At 41.5% G+C, this 24,060-nt stretch overlaps 1 protein-coding gene across 1 annotated transcript in view; it reads left to right on the forward strand.

The window, feature by feature from the left end:
• Positions 1 to 18,123, forward strand: part of hspa12a (heat shock protein 12A) — a 62,814-nt gene extending 44,691 nt beyond the window's left edge. The window contains exons 8-13 of the mRNA XM_079249136.1: positions 6,734 to 6,820; positions 8,449 to 8,553; positions 9,168 to 9,426; positions 14,409 to 14,512; positions 16,378 to 17,009; positions 17,424 to 18,123. Coding sequence (XP_079105262.1) covers positions 6,734 to 6,820; positions 8,449 to 8,553; positions 9,168 to 9,426; positions 14,409 to 14,512; positions 16,378 to 17,009 — 1,187 coding nt within the window. The 3' untranslated portion in view covers positions 17,424 to 18,123. The remainder of the gene's footprint in view (positions 1 to 6,733; positions 6,821 to 8,448; positions 8,554 to 9,167; positions 9,427 to 14,408; positions 14,513 to 16,377; positions 17,010 to 17,423) is intronic.
• Positions 18,124 to 24,060: the final 5,937 nt, after the last annotated feature.

Genomic DNA, 24,060 nt, shown 5'->3' on the forward strand with positions numbered 1-24,060 from the left:
TATAAACGCAGAAATAATCTGACTATTGATTATTAAAGCCTTAAATTACTCATCATTATCTGTTGTCATAAGCAGACATCCAGAGCTATTTTAGTGTGCTCTATGTAAAGCAGCAACAGCAAATATTTCCCCTTTTCCCCACACTATGTCATCTGTTGTTAAAAAAGTTTGTCCACAAACACAAAAATGAGGAATTATCTGGTGCTTTCACCATTTGTCTCATCTTCCCTCTACACTGTTTATGTTTTCTTGCATGTAAACTTTACAAATTAAGCTAGTTTTCATTTGTTATGAGAATCAGAGATTTATGAAGAAAGAAAATGGTTCTTGCTCAGATTTTCATCTGTTCCTTTCTCCATTTAACCTCCTATTGGTTCATCAGCGATAACCTCTTTAAGTAAACAAAGAGAGATTGCATCCATATGGGAAGCGACTTAAATGACCCAACAGCCTCCTACACAACAAAGTAACTGGTTACTGTAAAGTACTATAAAGTAAAGTACTATAAAATACTACAAAGCAACTGAAACCTGCCACATCCTCCATGAGAAGCAAGAACCTTTTTCTTGTTCTCCAGGCTCTGAGAAGAAAATTATGTCATTTTGTTTTCGCTGACGTGACTGAAGACAGTTTTCAACACATCGGACTTCTTTTGGGGCCCGGAGAACTATCGTGTGATTGGTCAGACATTTGAGGGGGCGTGGTTAACACAGAAAAGCATAAAAAAGACAGTTGCCTCATTTTAGCTAGTGCAGGTAAAACAGATTGTTTTGATAAAACAGCTGATCAAGGTGGTGAGAAAATACAACGATTTTTACAACATGTGGCATTAAAACAGCCGTGTGTATAAAAAAAAAAACAAGGAAGCCAACATCACCGCAGTGATCCCTCCCCGTTGCAGATGAAGCGTCTTGCAGAGTATGAATCGACCGAATGAAAAAAAAGGTTTTTCTTGTTCTTACGACCTCAAGCACAGGAACAAAGTTCTCACCTCTCGTGGAGAATGTAGCAAGCTTTAAAGAGGTGGAAAACAGCAGAACAGGAACAGGAATGGATGGATCTAGTCCTTATTTCAGTCACCTTATCAACAAAGAATATCAGAAGGTTTTCACATGCCTTGAATGACGGTTCAGTGCAGACAATCTGGAGCTGTAAGAATAATATCTATAGTCTTTAAAAGGACATAAGGCTTTCTGCAGTTTAACAGTTTTTACAGTTGCCTGATCGTGATGCCAGACGCTCCTTAACATGCGACTTTTGGATACTTCAGCTTTGCTCCAGTCCCACTAGGGAATAGCTAACTGTATGCGACCCAGTCTAGATTGTGTCTTCCTTTCAGGGTTTTATTGTCTCCTGTAAGCCAAACTAAGACCTGAACAACATGTACATTGACACTCGTTCTTTGAGCCTCAGTCTCAGGAGGTAAGTGTTGTATCTGTAATGATGTTGTTGCAGGAATGTAGACTGATGTCATGTTAACAGTAGACCTTTCTCATGGCCTTTGCACAAATAATGAGAATCAGAAGAGCTGTCCTTCCTTTCTCTTTTCTTTCCTCTGTGTAGAAGGAAATGTGCCTCTGACATTTACTTCTGTCAGGTCTTCCTGCTTTAACCAGTTAGTGACATGGCTTCCCCGCCCTCCATGTTTAATAGACTCAGGGTCATTTTTACAGCCCCAATTCCATTGAAGTCGGCATATTGTGCAAAACATAAATATAGAGTACAATGATTTACTAATTCTTTTCAACCGATACTTATTTGAATACAGTACAAAGATTAAATATTTATTGTTCAAACTGATTACTTTTGTTTTCTGGCAAATATTCACTCGTTTTAAATATGATGCTTTGATTCGGAAACAGCGAGGACATGGTCACGTTTACTACTGTGTTACATCACATTTCCTTTTAACAAAACACAAGAAGCGTGTGGGAACTGAGGAAACTAACTGGAAGTTTTTTACGTGGAATTCTTTCCCATTTTGATGCCCAGATCTGGACAGCAGGCATGCCCGTCCCACTCTTTTTTACCGTAAAGTGATGTTGTAACGTCTCCTGAATGTGGCTTGGCATTGTCTTGCTGAAGTAAGCAGGAACGTTCCTGAAAAAGACGTCACTTGGATGCAGCATATGTTGCTCCAAAACCTGCAAATGTGGAAGCGACCCATGCTATGGGCACTAGTGCTGCCTGTAGGATTGAAGGTCATGGGCATTCAGTGTTGACTTTCAGCCTTGTGCTTACGTGGTGAGATTTCTGCAGATTCTCTGAATCTTTTGATATTATGGACTGTAGAGGATGAAATCTCTAAATTCCTTGGCATTTTAATGAGAAGTATTGTTCTTAAACTGTTGGACTATTTGGTCACACAGTTAAGTGTTGAACCTAATCCCATCTTTCCTTGTGAACGACTGAGCATTTCAGGAATGCTCCTTCTATACCCAATTATGGCACCAATCTGTTTCCAATTGACCTGTTCCTATGTAAAAGGATCCAAACAGGTGTGTTTTGAGCATTCCTCAACTTTTCCAGTGTTTTGTTGCCCCTTTCTCAGCTTTTTTTGGAACATATTGCAGACAAATTCAAGATGAGTGGATATTTGCAAAAAACCAATCAAATTTATCAACTTGAAAATTTTAGTTCATTCAAGTTAGTAAAGCTTTAAAAAGATTGGCAATGATTGTTCTTTGTATATTTTACACAAAATCTCATATAAGCTGGGATTGTATGAGTAGGTCCCCATCTGTAGTGGTGTTCACATGCTGTTGCTTTTCAGGATGCAGATGACAGAAATAGTCAGATTTAATTTTAAATAGTGTTAAAAAAAACTTTTTAATTTATTTACACTCTGTTCAAACCACAAAGACAGAAAACACCCCAAATTAATCAGACAAATAAAAGAGTGGTTGAAAGCGGCATCTTAGGACCTTGTGTTGGACACTGTGGTAGCAGTTTGCAGCTTTTACATATGCTTATTATTTAGTTCTGGCTTCATTTAGCTTCTGAAACCAAATTCAGGAGGAGACTGCTTACCATGGATACTTACCAAAGTATCAATATTGTAATAATAATTTGGGGTTAATATGTAGTTTAAAACAAACTAGAGTACAGTTACACTTTATTTTTAATAGATTAACCCATAAAAAACAAAGATATTACTGATGAAATATTAAGAACTCCAAATTGGGTGTAATGAGTTACCGTGAGGATCCGAAATTACAGCCACACACAAGGAGTAATGGACAAATGACCAGTTTATTGGCGAAGGAGTATGGGTAGAAGATCAATCCAGGTGACTGGTCTGCAGAAGAAACCAGGCTCCAGCTGGGAGGTAATGGAATGGCAAAATACTCGTCCAGGCAAAGACAAGGCTCGGAGATCCAAAGACAGGCAGGGTCGGTAACCAGAAGATCCGAAAAGTAGCGGTGTCCGTCAAGGGCAAGGCAAGGAGGGTAATCCGGGGGCATGAAGCAGAAGGTCGGCAACTGAGGAACAATCCGTAGACCGCTGGAACACAACTAGACATAGGTCTGATTATTATCTGGCAGAAAAGGAGAGATTGGAGGGAGCTTAAGTAGGCAGTGACAAAAGGAAACCAGGTGAACTGAATGAAACAGCAGAGGCAATTAGGAAGCCAACAGGTGGATCGAGTTACCAATGATGAATGCCAGGAGATCAGGATGGCAAAAACATGACAATTGGGCATTATCTCAGCTGAATAAGCCAATTTTGGGCAAACGGGCACTTTGTGACCACGGTGAACTGAATTCACCAAACGCTTATTCTCCTTATTTACAAGAACACAAGAAAAATAAGCCGCTGCATCTATGTAATGTCTATTTATGACTGTAGCCAGTGTAGGTACCAGATCTGCTCGGGCTGCGCCTGACGATGATGTGCTCCATAAGAGTGCAATATGATATTTGTGGTCTCTAATTTATCAATATATACTTTTGCTTTTATTTCCCATTTCCTTTAGCCACCTAAACATGTTTTCCCCGGACCAATAAAGCCCTTTTGAATAAGAAGATGAATCGATATGATTATCATGGAAACTTCTCAACACATTGCTTAAAACACCACCAAGCGGAACTTGTCCTGGTAGTGATACATTTATCCATCTAATGCAGCAGGAAAAAGAACAGTACCGTATTTTCGGGCCACAAGGCGCACTAGATCAATTACGCAGTCTATTTCCATGTTTAAGTCAAACATAAGGCGCAGAGCATTACTGGGTACTTGCTAAAACAAAAGTAAAACAAAGTAATGACAGCAAAAAAGTGAGTTTGGTTGAACTTTATTGGACTACGGGACAAATTTAAAAATACACATTTTATCATTTGATCAGTCTATTGTCACAAATCCATCAAAGTCCTCAACTTCTGTTTATGAACCGAACAGCTTGACAATTTGCCATCAGGCATGCCGTTTTCTCCCTCATCATTGTCGGAGTCAGTGTCGTTGTTGGTCGGCTGTTCAGCAATGATACCGGCTTTTGCGAAAGCTTGGACAGCAGTCAAAGGATATACCTTAGCCCAGGCATCCACAATCCACTCACATAGGGTTGCATAACTGGCCCAATGCTGCCTCCCAGTCTTTGTAAAGGTGTGTTCACCCTGTCCTTTATCCATCACCACCATGGCGCTCGCAACTTCACTTTAAACGCCCTGTTTTAAAGAGTTCCTTTGTTAATCCTCTGAATTCATTTGCTTCACTCGATTTTTCACAATATATTTTGGAACCCAGTGAATATATAAGGTGCACCGGGTTTAAAGGGGCACCGTCAATTTTTTAAAAAAATGAAAGGCTTTTAGCTGCGCTGTGTGATGCAACAAATACGGTGATTTGGAATTTATGTATAACTGGTTAAATTGTGAAAAAATATTGTAAATATAAACTAAAACGGTGTCGCTAATATTTACGTTAAGTCAAACTGTTATTTTTTATGTTGTAATTTTTCGATGCCTACCAAATGGCGGCCTTTCTGCTCTTTGGAGTTTTAGAAGGGATAGTCAGGCTGTGGTAAGTCCTGATTTTCATCACAGATTTTTGTCTGTTCAGCTTGATGCCGATGTTAAACAGAAGAAGCAGCTCAGGTGACTCCGGAGTTAGCAGAGCATGACCACAGTCATGAGTGGGAGTTTAGTCCCCTTAATGAGACTGAAAAGCATAAAAGGAAGGAAATAGGTTGTTAAGAGGAGAATTACTGACTATTCTATTCTACAGTCATTTAACAGATGCTTTTATTCAAAGCGACTTACATATGAGTGAGAACAACACAAGCACAAAACCAAACCGTAGAGGACATCATAGGAAGGTGCTAGTGGACTGTCCAGTTGGACGCAGGTCCTTACATAAAGTGCTACAGGCTTAAGTTCTGGATTAAGGAGTGAAGGTAGACGGGAGCCATTTGAGTTATTGTTTTGTAAGCCAGAAGCAAAGCTTTAAATTTGATACGTGCTGCAACCAGAAGCCAGTGAAGTGCGATTAGCAGCGAAGTGACATGAGCTCGTTTGGGTTGGTTGAAGACCAGACGCGCTGCGGCATTCTGGATCATCTGCAGAGGTTTAATTGAGCATGCAGGCAGACCTGCCAATAGAGAATTGGCAAGTACAAATATGATATCAAAATGTCGATGTTGAATCAACCTAAAGTTAAAGTTTCTACTTAATTTTGCCTCATTTTTACATTTGCACTATTTTGTTAAATATCTATCTATCTATCTATCTATCTATCTATCTATCTATCTATCTATCTATCTATCTGTCTGTCTGTCTGTCTGTCTGTCTATCTATCTATCTATCTATCTATCTATCTATCTATCTATCTGCCTGCCTGCCTGCCTGCCTATCTATATATCTATCTATCTATCTATCTATCTATCTATCTATCTATCTATCTACCTACCTACCTACCTACCTACCTACCTACCTACCTATCTATCTATCTATCTATCTATCTATCTATTATCTATCTATCTATCTATCTATCTATCTATCTATCTATCTATCTATCTATCTATCTATCTATCTATCTATCTATCTATCTGTCTGTCTGTCTGTCTGTCTGTCTGTCTATCTATTTATCTATCTATCTATCTATCTATCTGCAGATATGGGCATATTTCCACGTGTTTACATTTAAATGTGAAGAAATGAAACATCTTATGGACGCATTAGGAATTACAGACTATATTGGTTTTTTTTCCTGCTGGATGAAACTTATTCATTTCCAAATCTTTTGAGCTGTTGTGATCTTAGAAGTGGAGTTGGTTGATGATAAAGCAGAAGTTACCACCACTATCAGGTTGGAGAGAGAGCGAAACACATGGTCCCAGCTAAGGGTAAGGGAGTTGGACTGGACTCTTTTTGACTGTATCTAGAGCCTGAGGTGGAGCTCAGTCTGGGTTTAGATGTCCATGGAGATTATTAAAACCAGCAGGTTAAATCTTTGCTTGCTCTGGAAACGTTGGAAGTAAAACGAGTCTGTACACCTGTGTTGAGGATACAACACATTTATAGACCGCTTATTAAACAAGAAGCTGAATAAACTGGTAGGAACCAGATGTCCTGACCATGTGGATCCATGTTCACCTCAGCCTCCTGCTTGCCTCACACACACACACACACACACACACACACACACACACACACACACACCTGTATTTCCATGTAAACCACACAGCTTCACGCCATCATCACACTCACCGCAACATTCTCTCTCTGTTAACAAGCAGCTAAGGAGCATGTTCGGCGCAACCGACAGAGCCGCACCTTTTTGGTGGAAAATGTCATAGGAGAGCTTTGGTCGGAGCTGGAAGAAGGTAGAGTCTTTCTCCTCTTTTACTCATCTGTTTGCTTTTCTTTCCCTCTTCCTGTCGAGGGGATGCTCTTCTCTTCCTGTTTTCTTTTTACTTTCTAAAAAACAGCATGTTTATCTTTCCAGAAACTAACATTCACTGAAAGCCACAGGTTGTCATTTTTAATAATACAGTCTTTATGTTCTTCTAATTTTCCTTGTTTCATAACAAGTAGAAACGCGAATCATTTTTATGTGAATAACATATGAAGCCCCTGTAAAAACATGTTGATTTGGAGCATTATTATTATTATTATGATTGTTATTAATATTATTATTAATATTAGTAATGATGATAATAATAAATAATAATAATAGTTATAATAATTGGTCTTATTAATTAGGCCAGTTATGAAGAGTCTTAAAGAACAGACTTGTGAAGTGACTACACCCATCGTCCACTTCATCAGCTCCACCTGTTCATCTTATTAACACAGTTATGTAACCATCCAATCACATGACAGAAACTCAACACATGTAGTCATGTAGACATGGTGAAAATTATGTGCTGAAGTTTAAACTGAGCATCAGAATGAGGAAGAAAAGGGATTTAATTTACTTTGAACGCAGCATGGTTGTTGGTCTGAGTATTTACTGGGACTTTCACACACAACATTCTCTAGAGTTTACAGAGAAGGTCTGGAGAAGAGAAAATATCCAGTGAGCAGCAGCTGTCTGGACCAGAATGTCTTGTTGAGGTCAGAGGTCACAGGAGAATCAGCAGACTGGTTGGAGATGATAGAAAGACAACGGGAAGTCCAGTAAGCACTGGTTTAAACTAAGATCTGCAGAACATCATCTCTGAACACACAACACGTCCAGCCTGGAAGCAGATGGTCTCCAGCAGCAGAAGACCACAGCGGGTTCCCTCCTGTCAGTAAGAACAGGAAACTGAGGCTACAATTCACACAGACTCACCAGAACTGGACAATAGAAGATGGAGAAACGTTGCTGGTCTGATGAGTCTCCAGTTCAGCTCCACATTCACATGGTAGGATCAGAATCTGCTGGAAACATCATGACAACATGGATCCATCCAACACTTCAGTCCTGATAAAGAGGTCTATGAGTGTGGAAGACTTCTGGTCTGATCCAGTTTGCAGATCAGATAAATGCTCAGTAAATCAGTTCCACAGCCATTAGCAGCATAAACACAAACCTGTGACTGACGTCAGCAGCCTTCTGCATGGTGCCGTGCACGTGCCTGCACTAACCAGCCTCAGATAGCATCTCAGCTTCATTTCCTCCGTCGTTGCCTTCTCTGTGACACACCCTGCTGCTGCTGCAGTCAGACATACACACACACACACACACTCACAATTCAACAACAATTTCACTTGTTTCTTCCAACAAATAAGAAGAAAACAAAAAAATCTGCTTTGACAGTGTTTCATCCACTGAGTTGTGACAGTTGAACCAGAGAAGATGAAGCGCACCAGGAGTGTCTGAAGGGCCACATCCACCCTCCTTTCCACAGAGATGGAGAAGGGGGTGGCTGCATGTCAGAGCAGTAAAGGATGCTGTTACATGGCTGTGTGTGCTATTTTCCTGTGCATGTACAGCATCTTCTAGTTTCACGTTGTTTCTGTGCAGGTGACCGTTATGTGGTGGTGGACTGCGGTGGAGGAACCGTGGACCTGACAGTCCACCAGATCCGGCTGCCAGAAGGACATCTCAAAGAGCTTTACAAGGCCTCAGGTAAGGAACACTCAGTAGGCCCGTTTCCATTACACCCAGAATTACTAAACTAAATATTGCATTAAAAGAAACTCAAATGGAAACGGCTACATTCTGAAAAAAAGGTTAAAAGGTTTTTATGTTTTTATGCTCTTCTCAGAAGTTTTTATAGAGAAATTTATTGCAAGGGAGTCCCTTCTTTCACATTTACATGTTCCCTGATGTGATGTAGGGGTTGTGACCAGTTAACTTCCAGTAAAGATGGCGCAGTATGGAACAAACAACAGCAAATTTTAACATTTTAAAAAAGAAAATGATGGAGAAAAACTTGAAAAAGCTGTAGCTAATTGTCAACAGAAGTAGAAAACCCCAACATAATGCTATGTGGCTACTTGCATAGGCCGCAATTCTCGTAAAACCTTATCCAGCTGACGATTTTTTATGCGAACTGAGGCTGATGCGCTGTTCAATGGAAGCACGAGCAAATCACAATTTGTCAATACTTTGAAATATTGCTTTTACTTTGCGAACAAATGTAATGGAAACACAGCATGTGACGTTCTTCAAGCAGCTCCAGTTTCAGATTGCATTAATTTGATTCCCTCTTCATTCATTTGATTCACCTCTTTCTTTAGGTGGACCCTACGGCTCCATCGGCATCGATTATGAATTTGAGAAGTTATTGTGTAAAATCTTTGGCCAGGATTTCATTGATCAGTTTAAGATCAAGAGACCAGCTGCCTGGGTGGACTTGATGATCGCGTTTGAGTCTCGGAAGAGAGCAGCAGCTCCGGACAGAACCAACCCTCTAAACATTAACCTGCCCTTCTCATTCATTGACTACTACAAGAAGTTCAGGGGCCACAGCGTGGAGCACGCCCTGCGCAAGAGCAAGTGAGTGTAAAACGGAAATCAGGAATGGTCAAGATCTACATGTCGGGATGATCCTGACCTGGAAGAGTTTAACTGCTTTCTGATTGAAAGGATGTACAGACTTCTTCTGTGTCTGAGTTTATTTACAAGGCTAATGTGAAATCATCTCATCAGTACAAAGTTGAATGAGAAATAATGAATAAAAAAGGTTAATAATTTATTCATGGATTACCACAGATCAGGTTCAAAAGTTCAACTTCATGGGAGGTTGGAACCAGGACACAGTTAGCCACACAGTTAGTCAGTCAGTTAGCCACACAGTTAGTCACACAGTTAGCCACACAGTTAGTCAGACAGTTTGCCACACAGTTAGTCAGTCAGTTAGCCACATAGTTAGCCACACAGTTAGCCACACAGTTAGTCAGACAGTTAGCCACACAGTTAGTCAGTCAGTTAGCCACACAGTTAGTCAGACAGTTAGCCACACAGTTAGCCACACGGTCAGACAGTCACCCACATAGTTAGCCACACGAGTTTGCCACACAGTTAGCCACACAATTAGTCAAATAGTTAATCACAGAGATAGCCACACGGTTAGCCACACAGTTAGTCACAATGTTAGTCAGACAGTCAGCCACATAGTTAGCCACATAGTTAGCCACACAGTTAGTCACATAGTTAGTCACATAGTTAGCCACACAGTTAGTCAGACAGTCAGCCACATAGTTAGCCACATAGTTAGCCACACGAGTTTGCCACACAGTTAGCCACACAATTAGTCAAATAGTTAGTCACAGAGATAGCCACACGGTTAGTCACAATGTTAGTCAGACAGTCAGCCACATAGTTAGCCACATAGTTAGCCACACAGTTAGTCACACAGTTAGTCAGACAGTCAGCCACATAGTCAGCCACATAGTTAGCCACACAGTTAGTCAGACAGTTAGCCACATAGTTAGTCTAGCATAGCGTCAAATTCATGTTCATTTTCCTGGATGAATGCAGATAAAGTCACACATAATATAAGCCAGAATGTTGAACGTGCAACATGTGTGTTGTCTGATGCTCCCCCAATTCTCCACTTGTCCCCCACTTTTCTCTCCACCTTCTTCTCTACTCTCCCCTTCACCTTCCCCTCTAACTTTCTCTCAACTTGCATCTTCACCTCCATAGCCACCTTTCCCTTCACTTTTCCCTCCAACTTCCTCTCCATCTGCCTCTCTTCTTGACTCTCACCCTTCTTATGTACCTCTATTTTACCTTCCCCTCCACCTTTCTCTCCACCTGCTTCTTCACATGCCTCCCCAGCTTCACCTCCACCTGCATCTCCACCTGCCTTTTTACTTGCCTCTTAACCTTCTTCTCTACCTTTACTTTACCTTTCCCTCCCCCTCCCCCTCCACTTTGTTCTCCACCTGCCTCTCTATCTGCCTCTGCACCTTCCTGTCTATGGTCCTCTGCACCCTTTTCTCCGCCTGCCTCTCCATCTGTGTCTCCACCAGCGAGTTTTTCCAAGTTGGTTTAGTTCAATGACATCCTGAGACCGACTCCCCCTCCTCCACAGATGAGGTGGTTGGAGAACTTTCTGATCTCTGCATCCTTATATTAAACCAGTGAGCTGTTATTATTTGAGGCATAGTTTTTACCGGTGGTACAGGACCTAAACATCCAGCTGCAGCTGAAAAACAGGAGGAAAGCAGACGTTTACCTGCATCATGTGCAGCCCAGCCATGCAGATCCATCATCTATTCTTTCAGCTTGTTGTTTTCTGACAAAGTTACAGAAATCAGATTAAATTTAATTAAAAACACTTATTATTTATCAGAAGAACCTGAGACTAGCAGCTAACAGTGTCAGATCTGAGCTCTGGACCCTTCACACATCTGCTCATGGTAAAGCTCATTAAACGTTATTGATGTGAGGGACTCCGAAGTCCTCCTGGGCGTCCCGGGTTCCTGACTGGAAATGTTCCTCTGTACCGGAAAGTATGGTGAGGAGATGACACTAGGATCACAGCAGATGGATATTATTGATTATTCCAGGATCTATTATTCAACAGATGGTATCAGGTATGAGAGATATTGGTCTCCAGAGACAGAACTGTGGGGAGCAGCCTTTTAAAAAAATCTATTGATCTGCTTCTTGGTACGGAGCACTTTCCTCTGCGACTGGTGGACAAAATGCAGAAACACGACAGACCTCACATTTCCAGCAGGCAGATTGTGTAAACATGGAAGTTAAATAGTTTTTCTAGCATCGTTTTTATGATTTTGTCAAGTTTGATCAGCAGCAGGAGCTCTTGCAAATGTTCATGAGCTTATTTACCTTCATATTGCTATTTAGAGTCACTTTTAAGTCACTGTCTTCTAGGAAGAAATGTAAAAAAAACATCCTGAATGATGGTCATTTGTGATCCTTAAATGTTTGGTGAAATCAGATGGAAGAAAAACAACAGTAGAACTCAGGGCTGTGTTGACAGTAAGAACAATCTGAATGGAATTCAGTGGATTTGGACTGAATAACTGTGTAGCAATGAGAAAACCACCAGTCAGTGAGGCTAAGCTGAGAAAAAGGTTTCAGTTTGCTTGGAAGCATAAAGACCAAAGTCTGGAGCTGGAAGAAGGTCATGCGATCTGATGAGTCTAGATTTACTCTGTTCCAGAGTGATTGGAGCATCAGAGTAAAGGAGACAGATGAAATGATGCAGACATTTTTCCCAATGCCAACTACACAAGCCTGTAGGGCCAGTCTGTGATCTAGGGTTGCTGCAGTGGGTCAGGTCTAGGTTCAGCAACATTATGTGTCCAAAAGAAAGACTTCAGCTGATACCTGAATATACTAAATAAGCAGATTATTCTATCTTCCCTGATGGCATGGTCATATGCCAAGATGACAGTATCAGGATTCATGGGGCTCAGATTGTGAAAGAGTGGTTCAAGGAACGGGGGACATCATTGTCCCACATGGGTTGGCCAGACCTGAACCCCTTTCGGAATATTTGGGATGTGCTTGCGGCCTGACTCTTCATCATCACTACAAGATCTTAAAGAAAAATGAAAGCAACACTGGATGGAAATACAGTGGGGCTCCAAAGTTTGGGCACCCCTGGTAAAAATTTATTTTAATGTGCAAATAAGGAGCTTTAAAAAGATGGAAAATCTCGAAAAGGCATCAAAGTACAGTTTAGACATTCTTATAACATGTCAAAAAAAAGTTACATCCTATTTCCATCATTTAAACCTTCAAAATAACAGAAAACAAAACATGGTGTCTGTAAAAGTTTGGGCACCGTGCAGAGTTAGTACCTTGTACGCCCCCAATTTGACAACAGAGACCTGACAGTGTCCTGGATTGTTTACAGTTAGTGTCTGGAAAGACCAGGTGATGTCAATCTCAAAGGTTTTAAATGCTCAGACTCATCTGACCTTGCCTCAACAATCGGCACCATGGGTTCCTCTAAGCAGCTGTCAAGAACACTGAAACTGAAAATAGTTGATGCTCACAAAGCCGGAGAAGGGTGTAAGAAAATAGCAAAGTGTTTTCAGATGCTAATATCCTCTGTTCTGAATGTAATCAAAAAATGGCGGTCATTGGGAAAAGAGGAAGTTAAAGCAAAATCTGGAAGACCAAGAAAAATATCAGACAGAACAGCTCGCAAGATTGTAAGAAAAGCAAGTCAAAACCCAAGTTTGACTGCACAATCCCTCCAGGAAGATCTGACTGATACTGGAGTCGTGGTGCACTTTTCCACGATAAATAGGTACTTGTACAAACATGGCCTTCATAGAAGAGTCATCAGAAGGAAACGTCTTTTACGTCCTTACCACAAAAATCTGCATTTGAAGTTTGCAAAGGAACATATAGACAAGCCTGATGCATTTTGGAAACAAGTTCTGTGGATTGATGAGGTTAAAATTTAACTTTTTGGCCGGAATGAGCACAGGTACGTTTGGAGAAGAAAGGGCACATCATTTAATGAAAAGAACCTCTATCTAACTGTTAAGCATGGGGGTGGATCAATCATGCTTTGGGGTTGTATGGCAGCCAGTGGCACAGGGAACATGTCACGAGAAGAAGGAAAAATGGATTCAATGGGATTTGAGCAAATTTTGGATGCTAACCTAATGCCATCTGTGAAAAAGATGCAGTTAAAGAGAGGATGGCGTCTACACATGGATAATGATCCTAAAAACATCTCAAAATCCAGAGTGGATTACATCAAGAGGCAGGAACTGAAGGTTTTGCTATGGCCTTTACAATCTCTTGACCTCAACATAATTGAAAGTCTATGGATAGACCTTAAAAGAGCATTGCGTCTCAGATGGCCTAGAAATCTCAAAGATCTGGAAGACTTTTGCAAGAAAGAATGGGCAAAGATACCTAAAACAAGATTCAAAAGACTATTGGCTGGCTATAAAAAGTGTTTACAAGCTGTCATACTTGCCAAACGGGGGAATAGAAGGTACTAACTATGCAGGGTGCCCAAACTTTTGCAGAGGCCATTTTTTGTTTTCTGTTGTTTTAAAAGTTAAAATGATGGAAATAAGAATGACTAATCTGTAATTTGACGCCTTTTGGAGATGTTCCATCTTTTGTTAGCTTCTTTTTGGCACGTTAAAATAAATTTTTACCAGGGGTGCCCAAACTTTGGAGCCCCACTGTAAATACGAAATTGTAAAAGTTTATCAAGACTGTGCCAGAGAGAATGCTGCTGGGATCAGGAATAAAGTGTGTGCAGTGAAATATTAAAGTAGGACTTTTCTTTTAGACCGGTTCTCTGTGAAGAAGGATCATTCCCATAATCAAGGTGTTGATGTGAAAATGAGCGAAACAAATCCTGATTCAACAGAAATCTGTGGTGATCCATGAACTGTTTGTAGTTCAGCATGGAGGCATTTTATTTGATAAACAATCTGGTTTGAGATTTCACCGTCTTGATTGCATTTAAATATGGTCACTATGGTGGGATTTTTACATGCTTCTCTCCTCTCTTCTTTGCACAGTGTGGACTTTGTTAAGTGGTCGTCTCAGGGGATGCTGAGGATGAGTCCGGACGCCATGAATTCCCTCTTCAAACCAACCATCCAGCACATCATCCAGCATCTCAGTAAGCTCCATGAGACTCCTAGTAAAGTCTGTAATGCTGACCTGGATGTAGACCTGCTGTCGTTGGGTCAGGGGGGCTGCGCTGGTCAGCGCTGTCCTCTCCCACCATGACTGTTTCTGGTTCCAGTCTGGTACAACCTTCATGTTTGATTAAACTGTTGACCTGAGTGTCCACCGCCTTGTCTCTGTCCTGCGGTGGACTGGGAATCTGTCCTCAGTGGACGCCACCTCTACATGACTGAAGCTGGTTTAGAAGGCAAATGGAAACCAGTGCTTTTTATTTCCAGTAAGCTTCAGCATGGGAAGCGTTTGTCTCGGTGATCTCAGGTCTGTCTCCTGAAAACCAGCCGCCTGCATAATTCATCGCTTCCTCCACCAGGAAGATGTAGGTCACATTACTTCAGCATGGATTGGTGCTCCTTCATTTTCATTGGTTCTCTCCCAGCGTAAAACATGTTTGGGACTGGTGAACTGGTTTTCATGCTCTGCAAGCTCTAAAGGGAGAAACTAACAGTAATTTCGCTGACAAATGACCCACAAGCAGAGAGAAGATGAGACTGGACCAGTTTTCACTGAGACTGGATGACGTTCCCATCAATTCCTTCAGAAAATGTTTCTTTTATGTAAGACTTTGACAGAACCTAAAACTAATCCTGTTTGGAAGATGTCATGTTTGCAGTTCTGTTCTCTTGTGAGAATCAGTTTTCCGACATTCTGTGAGTTCTGGCAGAGTTTGAGACCTTTGTGGCTTTGCATTTATTAAACAGTATGTTGGGGTATGTAGTGATGTGGAGGAACTGAGTAGACGAGAAGACGTGATGGACTTTAATAAGAACCAGGACCCTCATTTAACAAGTGTGCTTACAGATTTCTGACTATTTATTGTGTCAGAACATTTGTACAAGTCTGAATTTACCAACTTGTTCCAAATATAATCTGATCCTCGGAGCAACAGAACCTGGTTCTGGTAGTACAGAGGAACTGGAAATATCTTCCATTCACACAAGGAAGTCTGAACATCAGCAGAGGTTCCTTCTCTGCTCCAGATGATAACAGACATTTAGACTAAATGAATTGGTGTAAAAACTTTAACATTTATTTGTTAGTATCGCTCATTTCATTATGACAAAACTTTGTGTTTTATATAAATGGAAACATAAATAAATTGGAAGGAAACGTAAATTCTAGATCAAATTCAGAAGAGAGAAAAGGGAAGTCATCGATTCAGGATCAGAAGAGAGAAACAAAGAAGGGAAAAATAATCTGGCATTAAATTCAACTCTAAAAAAACATCTGCAAGTGAAGGAAAACAGAACCCAGCAGAGCTTCCATCATTCCAAAAATATCCCGAGCATCGTTCCCAGCATCGTTCCAGTATCCTACCAGCATCATTCCAAACATCATCCCTAGTATCATTCTGAGCATCATTCCCTGCACACTCCCAGTATCCTTCAAGCATCATTCGTAGCATTGTTCCAGCATTGTTTCTGGCATCATTTCCAGTATTCTTCCAGTATCATTCCTAGCATTATTTCCAGTTTTTCTTTTCTACCAGAACCAGGTTCTGCGTCTCGGCGGGTCAAACTCACCGACATGCCTCGGATGTTTACTCACGCTTCTGAGGAGACGTTCAGGCTTTTACATTCAGACTTCACGCAGAAACGTTGGAACACTCTCAACATGCAGATTTCAGTGGTTAAAACCAACTGATAAAGGAGGAACCTGAACACTAGCTTGGAGCTGTTATAAAGGAGCGTTTCCACGGAAACGGCCATTATGTTCAGGTTTATGGGTGTACAACAGAGATCTTTAAATAGACTCACAGATTTTTACATTTTTGGTAATGATTTTATGTTTCTTCTGCAGCTGAGCTCTTTGACAAGCCGGAGGTCAGCGACATCAAGTTCCTGTTCCTGGTTGGAGGCTTTGCTGAGTCAGCCTTGCTCCAGCAAGCGGTCCAGAACATGCTCCAGGGCCGCAGCCGGATCATCATCCCCCATGATGTTGGTCTAACCATCCTGAAAGGTGCCGTGCTCTTTGGCCTGGACCCCAGCGTCATCAAAATCCGCCGCTCGCCGCTCACATACGGGGTGGGCGTCCTCAACCGCTTCGTGGAGGGTAAACATCCGCCAGAGAAGCTCCTCTTGAAGGACGGCACTCGCTGGTGCACCGACGTCTTCGACACCTTCATCGCCGCTGACCAGTCGGTGGCGCTGGGCGAGCTGGTAAAGCGGAGCTACACGCCCGCCAAGCCTTCCCAGCAGGTCATTGTCATCCACGTCTACTGCTCAGAGAAAGAGAGCGTGGCCTTCATCAGCGAGCCCGGCGTCAAGAAGTGTGGGACTCTTCGTTTGGACGTGAGCGGGACGGAAAGCACGGCGCCGCGCCGGGAGATCCAGACGCTCATGCAGTTCGGTGACACGGAGATCCGAGCAATGGCGGTGGACGTGTCCACTGGGCGCACCGTCAAAGCTAGCATTGACTTCCTGAGCCATTAAGTAGGCGGTAACAAAGTTCACCTTACATGAAAACATGCAGCTTACACACACACACACACACACACACACACACACATGAACAAGGGATATTTACTGGAAAGTGGTGAATGTTATTAAATCTCAAGGCTTAAAGATGAGTAGCGGTAAACATGACCCACAGTTTCAGCCTAGACATCCAACATAGGAAGCTACATGTAAGGAGGAAGCTGGAGGAGACTTTAGGTCAGAGTTTATTTTTAACCAAGGGCTCCAACACGTCCAGACGAAGCCGTCTTCTCCTTCCTGAAGCTGCAGCTTTGTTGAGTTTAAAGCTTTGGTTTCTTCTTACCATTAGACTTGTTTTATACACAACCTGTCCACAAACAAAGTCACTCTCTTGTTTCATCACACCTTCTTTATCTTTAATCCCAGCAGCGTTCTCTGAGGCAAAGTCTTGATAAAGCTTTCTCCAAGATCTTGTAGTGATGGTGGAGCGTCAGACCTCCAGCACATCCCAAAGACTCTGAACGGCGTTCAGGTCTGGACCAATCCATGTGTGAAGATGATGTCCCCTGTTCCCTGAACCACTCCTTCACATCCTGAACCACATCAATCCTGATGTTGTCATCGTGGGATCTGGTTGTGCTGCCATGGAAGATGAAATACCTGCTTAATCCGGTCGTCAGCTGACCTCATCCTTTAACACACATAATGTTGCTTGATCTATACCTGAACATAGACCTGACCAACTGCAGCAACCCCACAGTCGGCACTAGGCATGACGCCTGCTTCACTTCATCTGCCTTTCTTTAAACCCTGATGCTCCCGTCACTCTGGAACAGGTTAAATCTGGACTCATCAGACCACATGACCTTCTTCCAGCTCCAGTACAGACTTTATGCTTCCCAGCAAACTGAAGCCTTTTTCCTCCATTTAGCTTCGCTGATCGGCGCTTTTCTTATGGTTGCACAGCAGTTCAGTCCCAACCTCTTGAGTTTCACATTGTTCATGTTTAAATGTTCCTTTTTTCACTTTTAAACCCTGAATTCTACTGTTGTTTTTCTTCCATCTGACTTTACCAAACGTTTGGGTGATCACTCATCACCATCATCCAGCTGAACTGGTTGGTTTCCAACCAGTTACTTCCAGTTTTTTACTCATGTTAAATCGTTTTAATCCAGTTTTAGACGTTTCTTGAGATGTCTTTTAGTGCTTTATGCCAATGATTTGACCCTTCAGAAACTGTCTTTAATGTCTGGGAATTTTGGGAATGTCTTCCCCGATTAACACAGTCTATGTATCTATCTATGGCTGCTTCAGAAAGGAGAAGCTTCTCCCTGCAGCGGCTAAGGTTGGAGAACTGGGGACTGTTTTTGGACAGGTGTGTATGTTGGTACTGACTCTGATTCAGGGTTAAATGCAGCACATCAAACATTCAAGGCCACAATGAAGCTGTGATGACACATTAATTCAGCCAGTCACCGTCCATATTTCCTGGAAAATCATCAGCACCATTTCTCTACACTTCTGAGGACCACATTGTTAGTCTTGCATGATTCAGACGTTTTAATTCAATTCAGCTTTATTCGTATAGCGTATAGTGTCAAGGCATTTCACAGATTAAATCACTTCAGGCCAGTTCATCGACAACTAATTAAAGTCTAATCAACAACAGTCCAGTTTATAATAACTGTATTATTACACAACAATTCATAAAAAGCTAATTGACTAGTTAGAAGCGTTCAGCCCAGAGACTCGTAAGCAGCTAGTCTTCATGTTTTCATACTGTTCTCTTCACTTTTAATGTCGCTGAAGTGACGGTTGAATCCATCAGACAGATGTGGAAGATGTCCTGACAGAGAAAAATGGACCAGGAGGTTAATATGCTGCATCTGCATAGTTTTTCATCCATTTTGCTCCAGATTGTGTAGATTTCATTGGCTGAGTGGGTTTCTTCTGACTGGATCCAGATGTTTGCTGCTGGCTGAAACCAGCATGACAGTGACACCGAACCAGACCAGAAACCCGAAACAGATCTGTGTTTTTAGTTTCACTTTACATTTCAGTGTAATTAATGGTGGCCGAATACGTGGAGATTATCTTGTAGGTGATTGGTGGAGAAGTTCAGGTCTCAGGTTCTCTCTACTTAGTTGACTTTTCGGGATTTGACCTGTGAGTTTAAACCGGTTTTTTGGTCACGCAGAACCACCAGTTCACCACGTGAAGTCTGAATCCAAAAATGTGAAACGTGTTGCGAGCTCAATCTGAAAAGCAAGAAGAGCCATCAGATATGTTCAGCTGTTGCCTTTAATTGTTTCTGCTTCTGATTGGCAGTGGACGACTCCGCCCACTTCAGGTGCGACTGCAGGTAGAGCTGCAGGCCGGATGACACGAAGAGTTACGTTTGTTTATTTCTGTAAATACAATATTTAAATATTGTACAGATTTGTAGCATCATTGCAGCAGCTTTAGAGAGGAGTGAATCTACACTCGAATGTGTGTGTGTGTGTGTGTTTTCACATCAGCATTTCATGTTTTTCATTTCCTTCTTCACCAGCCATGAGTGAGAGGCCGAGGTTTTTACGTTTAGAGAAGAGATGTGTGGCCTTATTATTACTTTGCAATCACAAAGGAAACTTGAATACCTCCGTCCTTAAAACGCATTTCAGAGAACGGGTCCGCTGTCGATCAGAGGAGTGTGTCCACGCCATAGACTGTATATAAATAGATGGGCGGCGCCTCCGTGATGTCACCCGTAGGTTTCTGAAGAGCTGAATTGAAGCTCGGTGGGCGGTTCCTACCATCACCATCTTGGCAGGGGCACGCGCATCATCTCGCCCGGAAAATACTTATATGGGCAAAGAGGTGGAGCTGACAGGGGGGCTGTGATCGTCATGGTGGATGATTGACATTGAGCGAACTCTGAGCTTTCTGTAGCTAAGAGCTAACCGAGCTAACTCAGCGCTAACAGGAGCTAACCAGCTAACGGAGGTAAGCAGGCTAAAGCTAAGCCACGTTGTTAACCGGCTAAAAACCGCGGTTGTTCTACGTTCTTCTTACTTGAAGCGGGAGATTGGGAACCTGTCAGTCAAAAGGACACGCCCCTAAATATGCCGAACTTCGAGATTAAATTTCTTTTAAACGGGCGAGTTGGGAAAAAAATTCACTCCCCCCACAGTTGTCATGAAGGTAAACCTGACCTATTAAACCTAAAATGGATTTTTGAACCAGGCTGTAAACATGTTTATTTCTGCTGTGAAGTTGGTCTTTTTAACATGGGAGTCTATGGGGATTTGCTCTGTTTTGCAGCCCCTAGTGGATGAAGGGGGAACTGCAGTTTTATACACTTGAACAGAGGCTTCACTTTTAACCGCCGGAGTCTCCGTCCATCTTTCATATACGGTCTATGGTCCAGGCCCATCCGCCATCATGACTGCATGTGGGGGATTTTAAATGCTCCTCCTGTCTTACAGGCTGAGGCAATAATCATACAAGGAATGATAATCAGAAAGCCTCGTATGAATAAAATATGATGTCAAGATTCACTCATCCAATCAGATCATAGAGTCTGAATGACAAACTGCACACACCAGATTTATTTGTGACATTTTCTCTGATCATCACACTGAGCTGGAAGTTCCTGATGATGATGATGATGATGATGATGAGTTCATCGTGCAGCAGGTGGTGACGGCTTCTTCCGTCCACTATAAAACGCTATTTCCCTGCTGCTGAACAGAATAAGGTCACAGCAGACGGGATGGTGACGTCACAGCTTTCTCCATGTGTGGATATCTCACTATGTTAGCTCCAAACTCTCCCCAGGAACTCTTTGTTCTTGCAAGTTGTTGTGTTGCTGCAGAAAGTAGGTTTTGCTGAACCGCCTGTGAAAAACAAAATGCACACATTCCTCTGAGACAAGAACCGTGAGAAACCGTCCATGTGGAAACGAAGCACTGTGCACTATGCTTTTCTACTGACTTTAGTAGATTCCCTTTTGTTTGGCAGTTCCATCCCTGAATTCATTGGTTAATTTCAGTGAGAAAAGATCAGAATAAAAGCAGTCAGAAGAGTCAGACGGCTGATTTTAGTGAAATCTCAGGAGCTCAGAAAGTGGATAGATATGTAAATTACAGAACAGGATCATAATCATGACTGTTAGGATGAGATTCAGGATGCAGGGATCAATAGAAGAAGATATCAAGGCTGATTTAACAATTCCAGTCACTTCCATTCATGGTAAATAAAAAAAATCTTATTTTCATTCTGATTAATTAGACATATAAAAGAAAAGAAAATCAGACTGAACTTTGATGTTTAGCTTTTCGGTTACGGGAAACAAAAAGAATAAATCTGTAGACATTGAATCGTAATATAGAGCAAACCAAACTAATCAAATCAGATTTTTTAATCTGATTATTTATGGAATAGCTGTGGATTAAAACATGTAGCACATGGCCAGCGGTGTGTAGAAGATTAGGGGTTCAATGTAAAACTGCAGTTGTTGTAACTGAGGTGCTTCGGTGTGGCTAACGACGATTGATTGTTTTTATTTAATTCTCAAATGGACGCAGTTTTTGTTTTTTCTTTTTTTTTTTTTTTTTTTTTGTTTTGTTTTTCTTCCATCCTGCTCTGGTTTCAATCGTCAAACAATTTCTTCTTTTTGTTATTTTGGCGTTGGGCACGCAGCAGTTTGGTGCATTACTGCCACCTGCTGGTGGCCGTGTCACAGCACCTGTGTCAAGCGCCACAATCAGCTTGCCAAACTTTTCATATGGTATGAGTAGTAACTTTGTTAAATAGGCTCATGTGTAAAAATATTCAAATTTAAATAAATGCCTTAATTCTACAGATTCTCCTTACTTTAATTTTAACAATTCTCCTTTTTATTTATTAGTTCATCTTTTGATCTTTTATTTGGGTGAAACGGTGCATCTTAACAACCATACGATACGATACGATGATGCAACCAGTAAAAAAATATCATTTCAGCAGCACATAAAATAACAACAGAACATCAGCATTTTATATTTTATTTCCAGTCCTAACGATACATAAACTGGAGTTCATATGAAGCAGGTTGCATAAGAAAGGATAGAAAAGCAAATATGCTGTCTTTTGTTTTGTCTTTGTTTTTCTTCTGTAACCTGTTTTATATAAAGTCTAATTTAAATTCTCTATATTGTTAGAAATGCATGTTTTTTGCCCAAAACAGGTGTCTCTCAAAAACCATAGACAAGACAACAAAATAATAATAATTTCAACAAACATGTAACAATAAAGTGTTTGGAGGCGGTGCCTATCATTAGGTGCTATTAGTAAAGGTTATAATAACCAGGTTAGTACAGTCTTATTGGATATCCACATTTTCCACGTCAGATTACAACGTAATTCCTGAAGAAACTCTGACAGATTACTGGATCCATGTTCCAGATTCCCAGTTTGGATAATTGAACAATGTGGATAGATGCGTTGTTACACACTCCCTCACTGTGACCGATGACACGGAGGATGCAGATGTGTTTTACTCTCCACCAGCTCAGTGACGAGGGCATGTACGGTGAAAAGAAGGAGGGAAACATGAGCTCTTATGATACGTTTCTGTTACCTGAAGCTGATCTTTATTATGTCCTTTATTTGAACTGTGAATTAAAGCTCATCTGGCTTTTCAGCAGCAGCTGCGGCACCCTCGGCCGTCCCTGCTGCTTCTTTCTGCGATGCACGTTTTGCATGTGTCACATAGGAATGGCTAAAACAAGTTTACTACTAAGTCATGGTGATGATGATGATGATGATGCAGTGTTGGAGACTGGCAGGGCTGCTTTCTGAACTGATACTGACCATCAGAACACACATTTTACTGCTAACTAACTTTTCCTTGTGCTGACAGCAGTCAATCGTTTGCAGCGTGTTGGTAGACCCCCCCCCCCCCCCCCCCCCCCCCCCGCTGGGAACTCCTCTGTAGCTGCGTTATGTGACGTTTAGCTGGCATCAGTCTCCCTTTTCTCTGCGTGGAGGAGCGTTTCTGGTCACTGGGATGTTGTGTGGTTTAGTGGAGGTAAACTGAGGTAGCATTCTAGCTCACATCGCATACAAATACCTGCTTCTCACGAGCTAAAGTAGTGAATAAATCTACAGATTTTAACCGGAAAGTGACTGAGCTGTTAGTTAGGATCACTCAGCCACTCTGGACAGCAACACTATGTTCATGTTCTGTTTGTCTTTTATTGCTAATAACAAACAAGTTCTCTTTATTTTGCTTTTTAACTTGACTTACTTCTTTGTTTTCTTGCAGTTTTCACAGTATCTGATGTATTTGGATCAATGCCATGTATTAACCGTCCGATTGTCACCAATAAAAATATACATGTATTTTAAATTCATTTGGTTTCTTCTTCTTTTCTCTCCAGGTCACCTGAGTTTGTTCACTTCCCATCTTAACCAGCCTGACAATGCTCCAAACAGTGTCTTATTTTGTCGTAAATGTTTTCATTTCTTAGTTTTTTTGCTGACTTGTGACCTGTTAAAGTGTACCTGCCTTCTGCCCAGTGATTACTGGGATGGACTCCAGCTTCCAAGCGATCCCTGACTGGACTAAACGGTTGGGAAAATGATTAGATGGACGTTTTGTTACGTTAGGCCGTCAAACTCCAGTCCAAGATGGTCGTTGTTCTGTCAGTTTGGCATTCCTCGTTGGAATAGCAAATAGGGCTGTGATGATATGCGTTTGTCCTGATTCAATTCCGATTTTTTTGGGTGCCGATTCAATGTAAATTGTGTTTCTCACAATTCTTCGATATTGCTGATTTTTGTAGATCAAAAACAAAATCAACGTATAAAACTTTTTTTTTTTTTTGCTCGTCATTTTTCTTGATTTCAATGAGGAAAAAACAACCCAGCAGCCAGACCATCATTCTGCTGCTATAATGCCCAAGAAGTGAAAAGATCAATAAAAACAATAAAAATGACAAAATTTTTTATACTGGATTATTTTTATTTGAAAATAAAAAATCCAGATCCAGTTGCAGGTTTCTCCGTCGGTTTTTGCTTAGTTGGAAAAACAGAGGCCTAA

This window comes from Telmatherina bonti, assembly GCF_933228915.1.
Source record: "Telmatherina bonti genome assembly, chromosome: 11".
Classification (NCBI taxonomy): Eukaryota; Metazoa; Chordata; class Actinopteri; order Atheriniformes; family Telmatherinidae; genus Telmatherina; species Telmatherina bonti.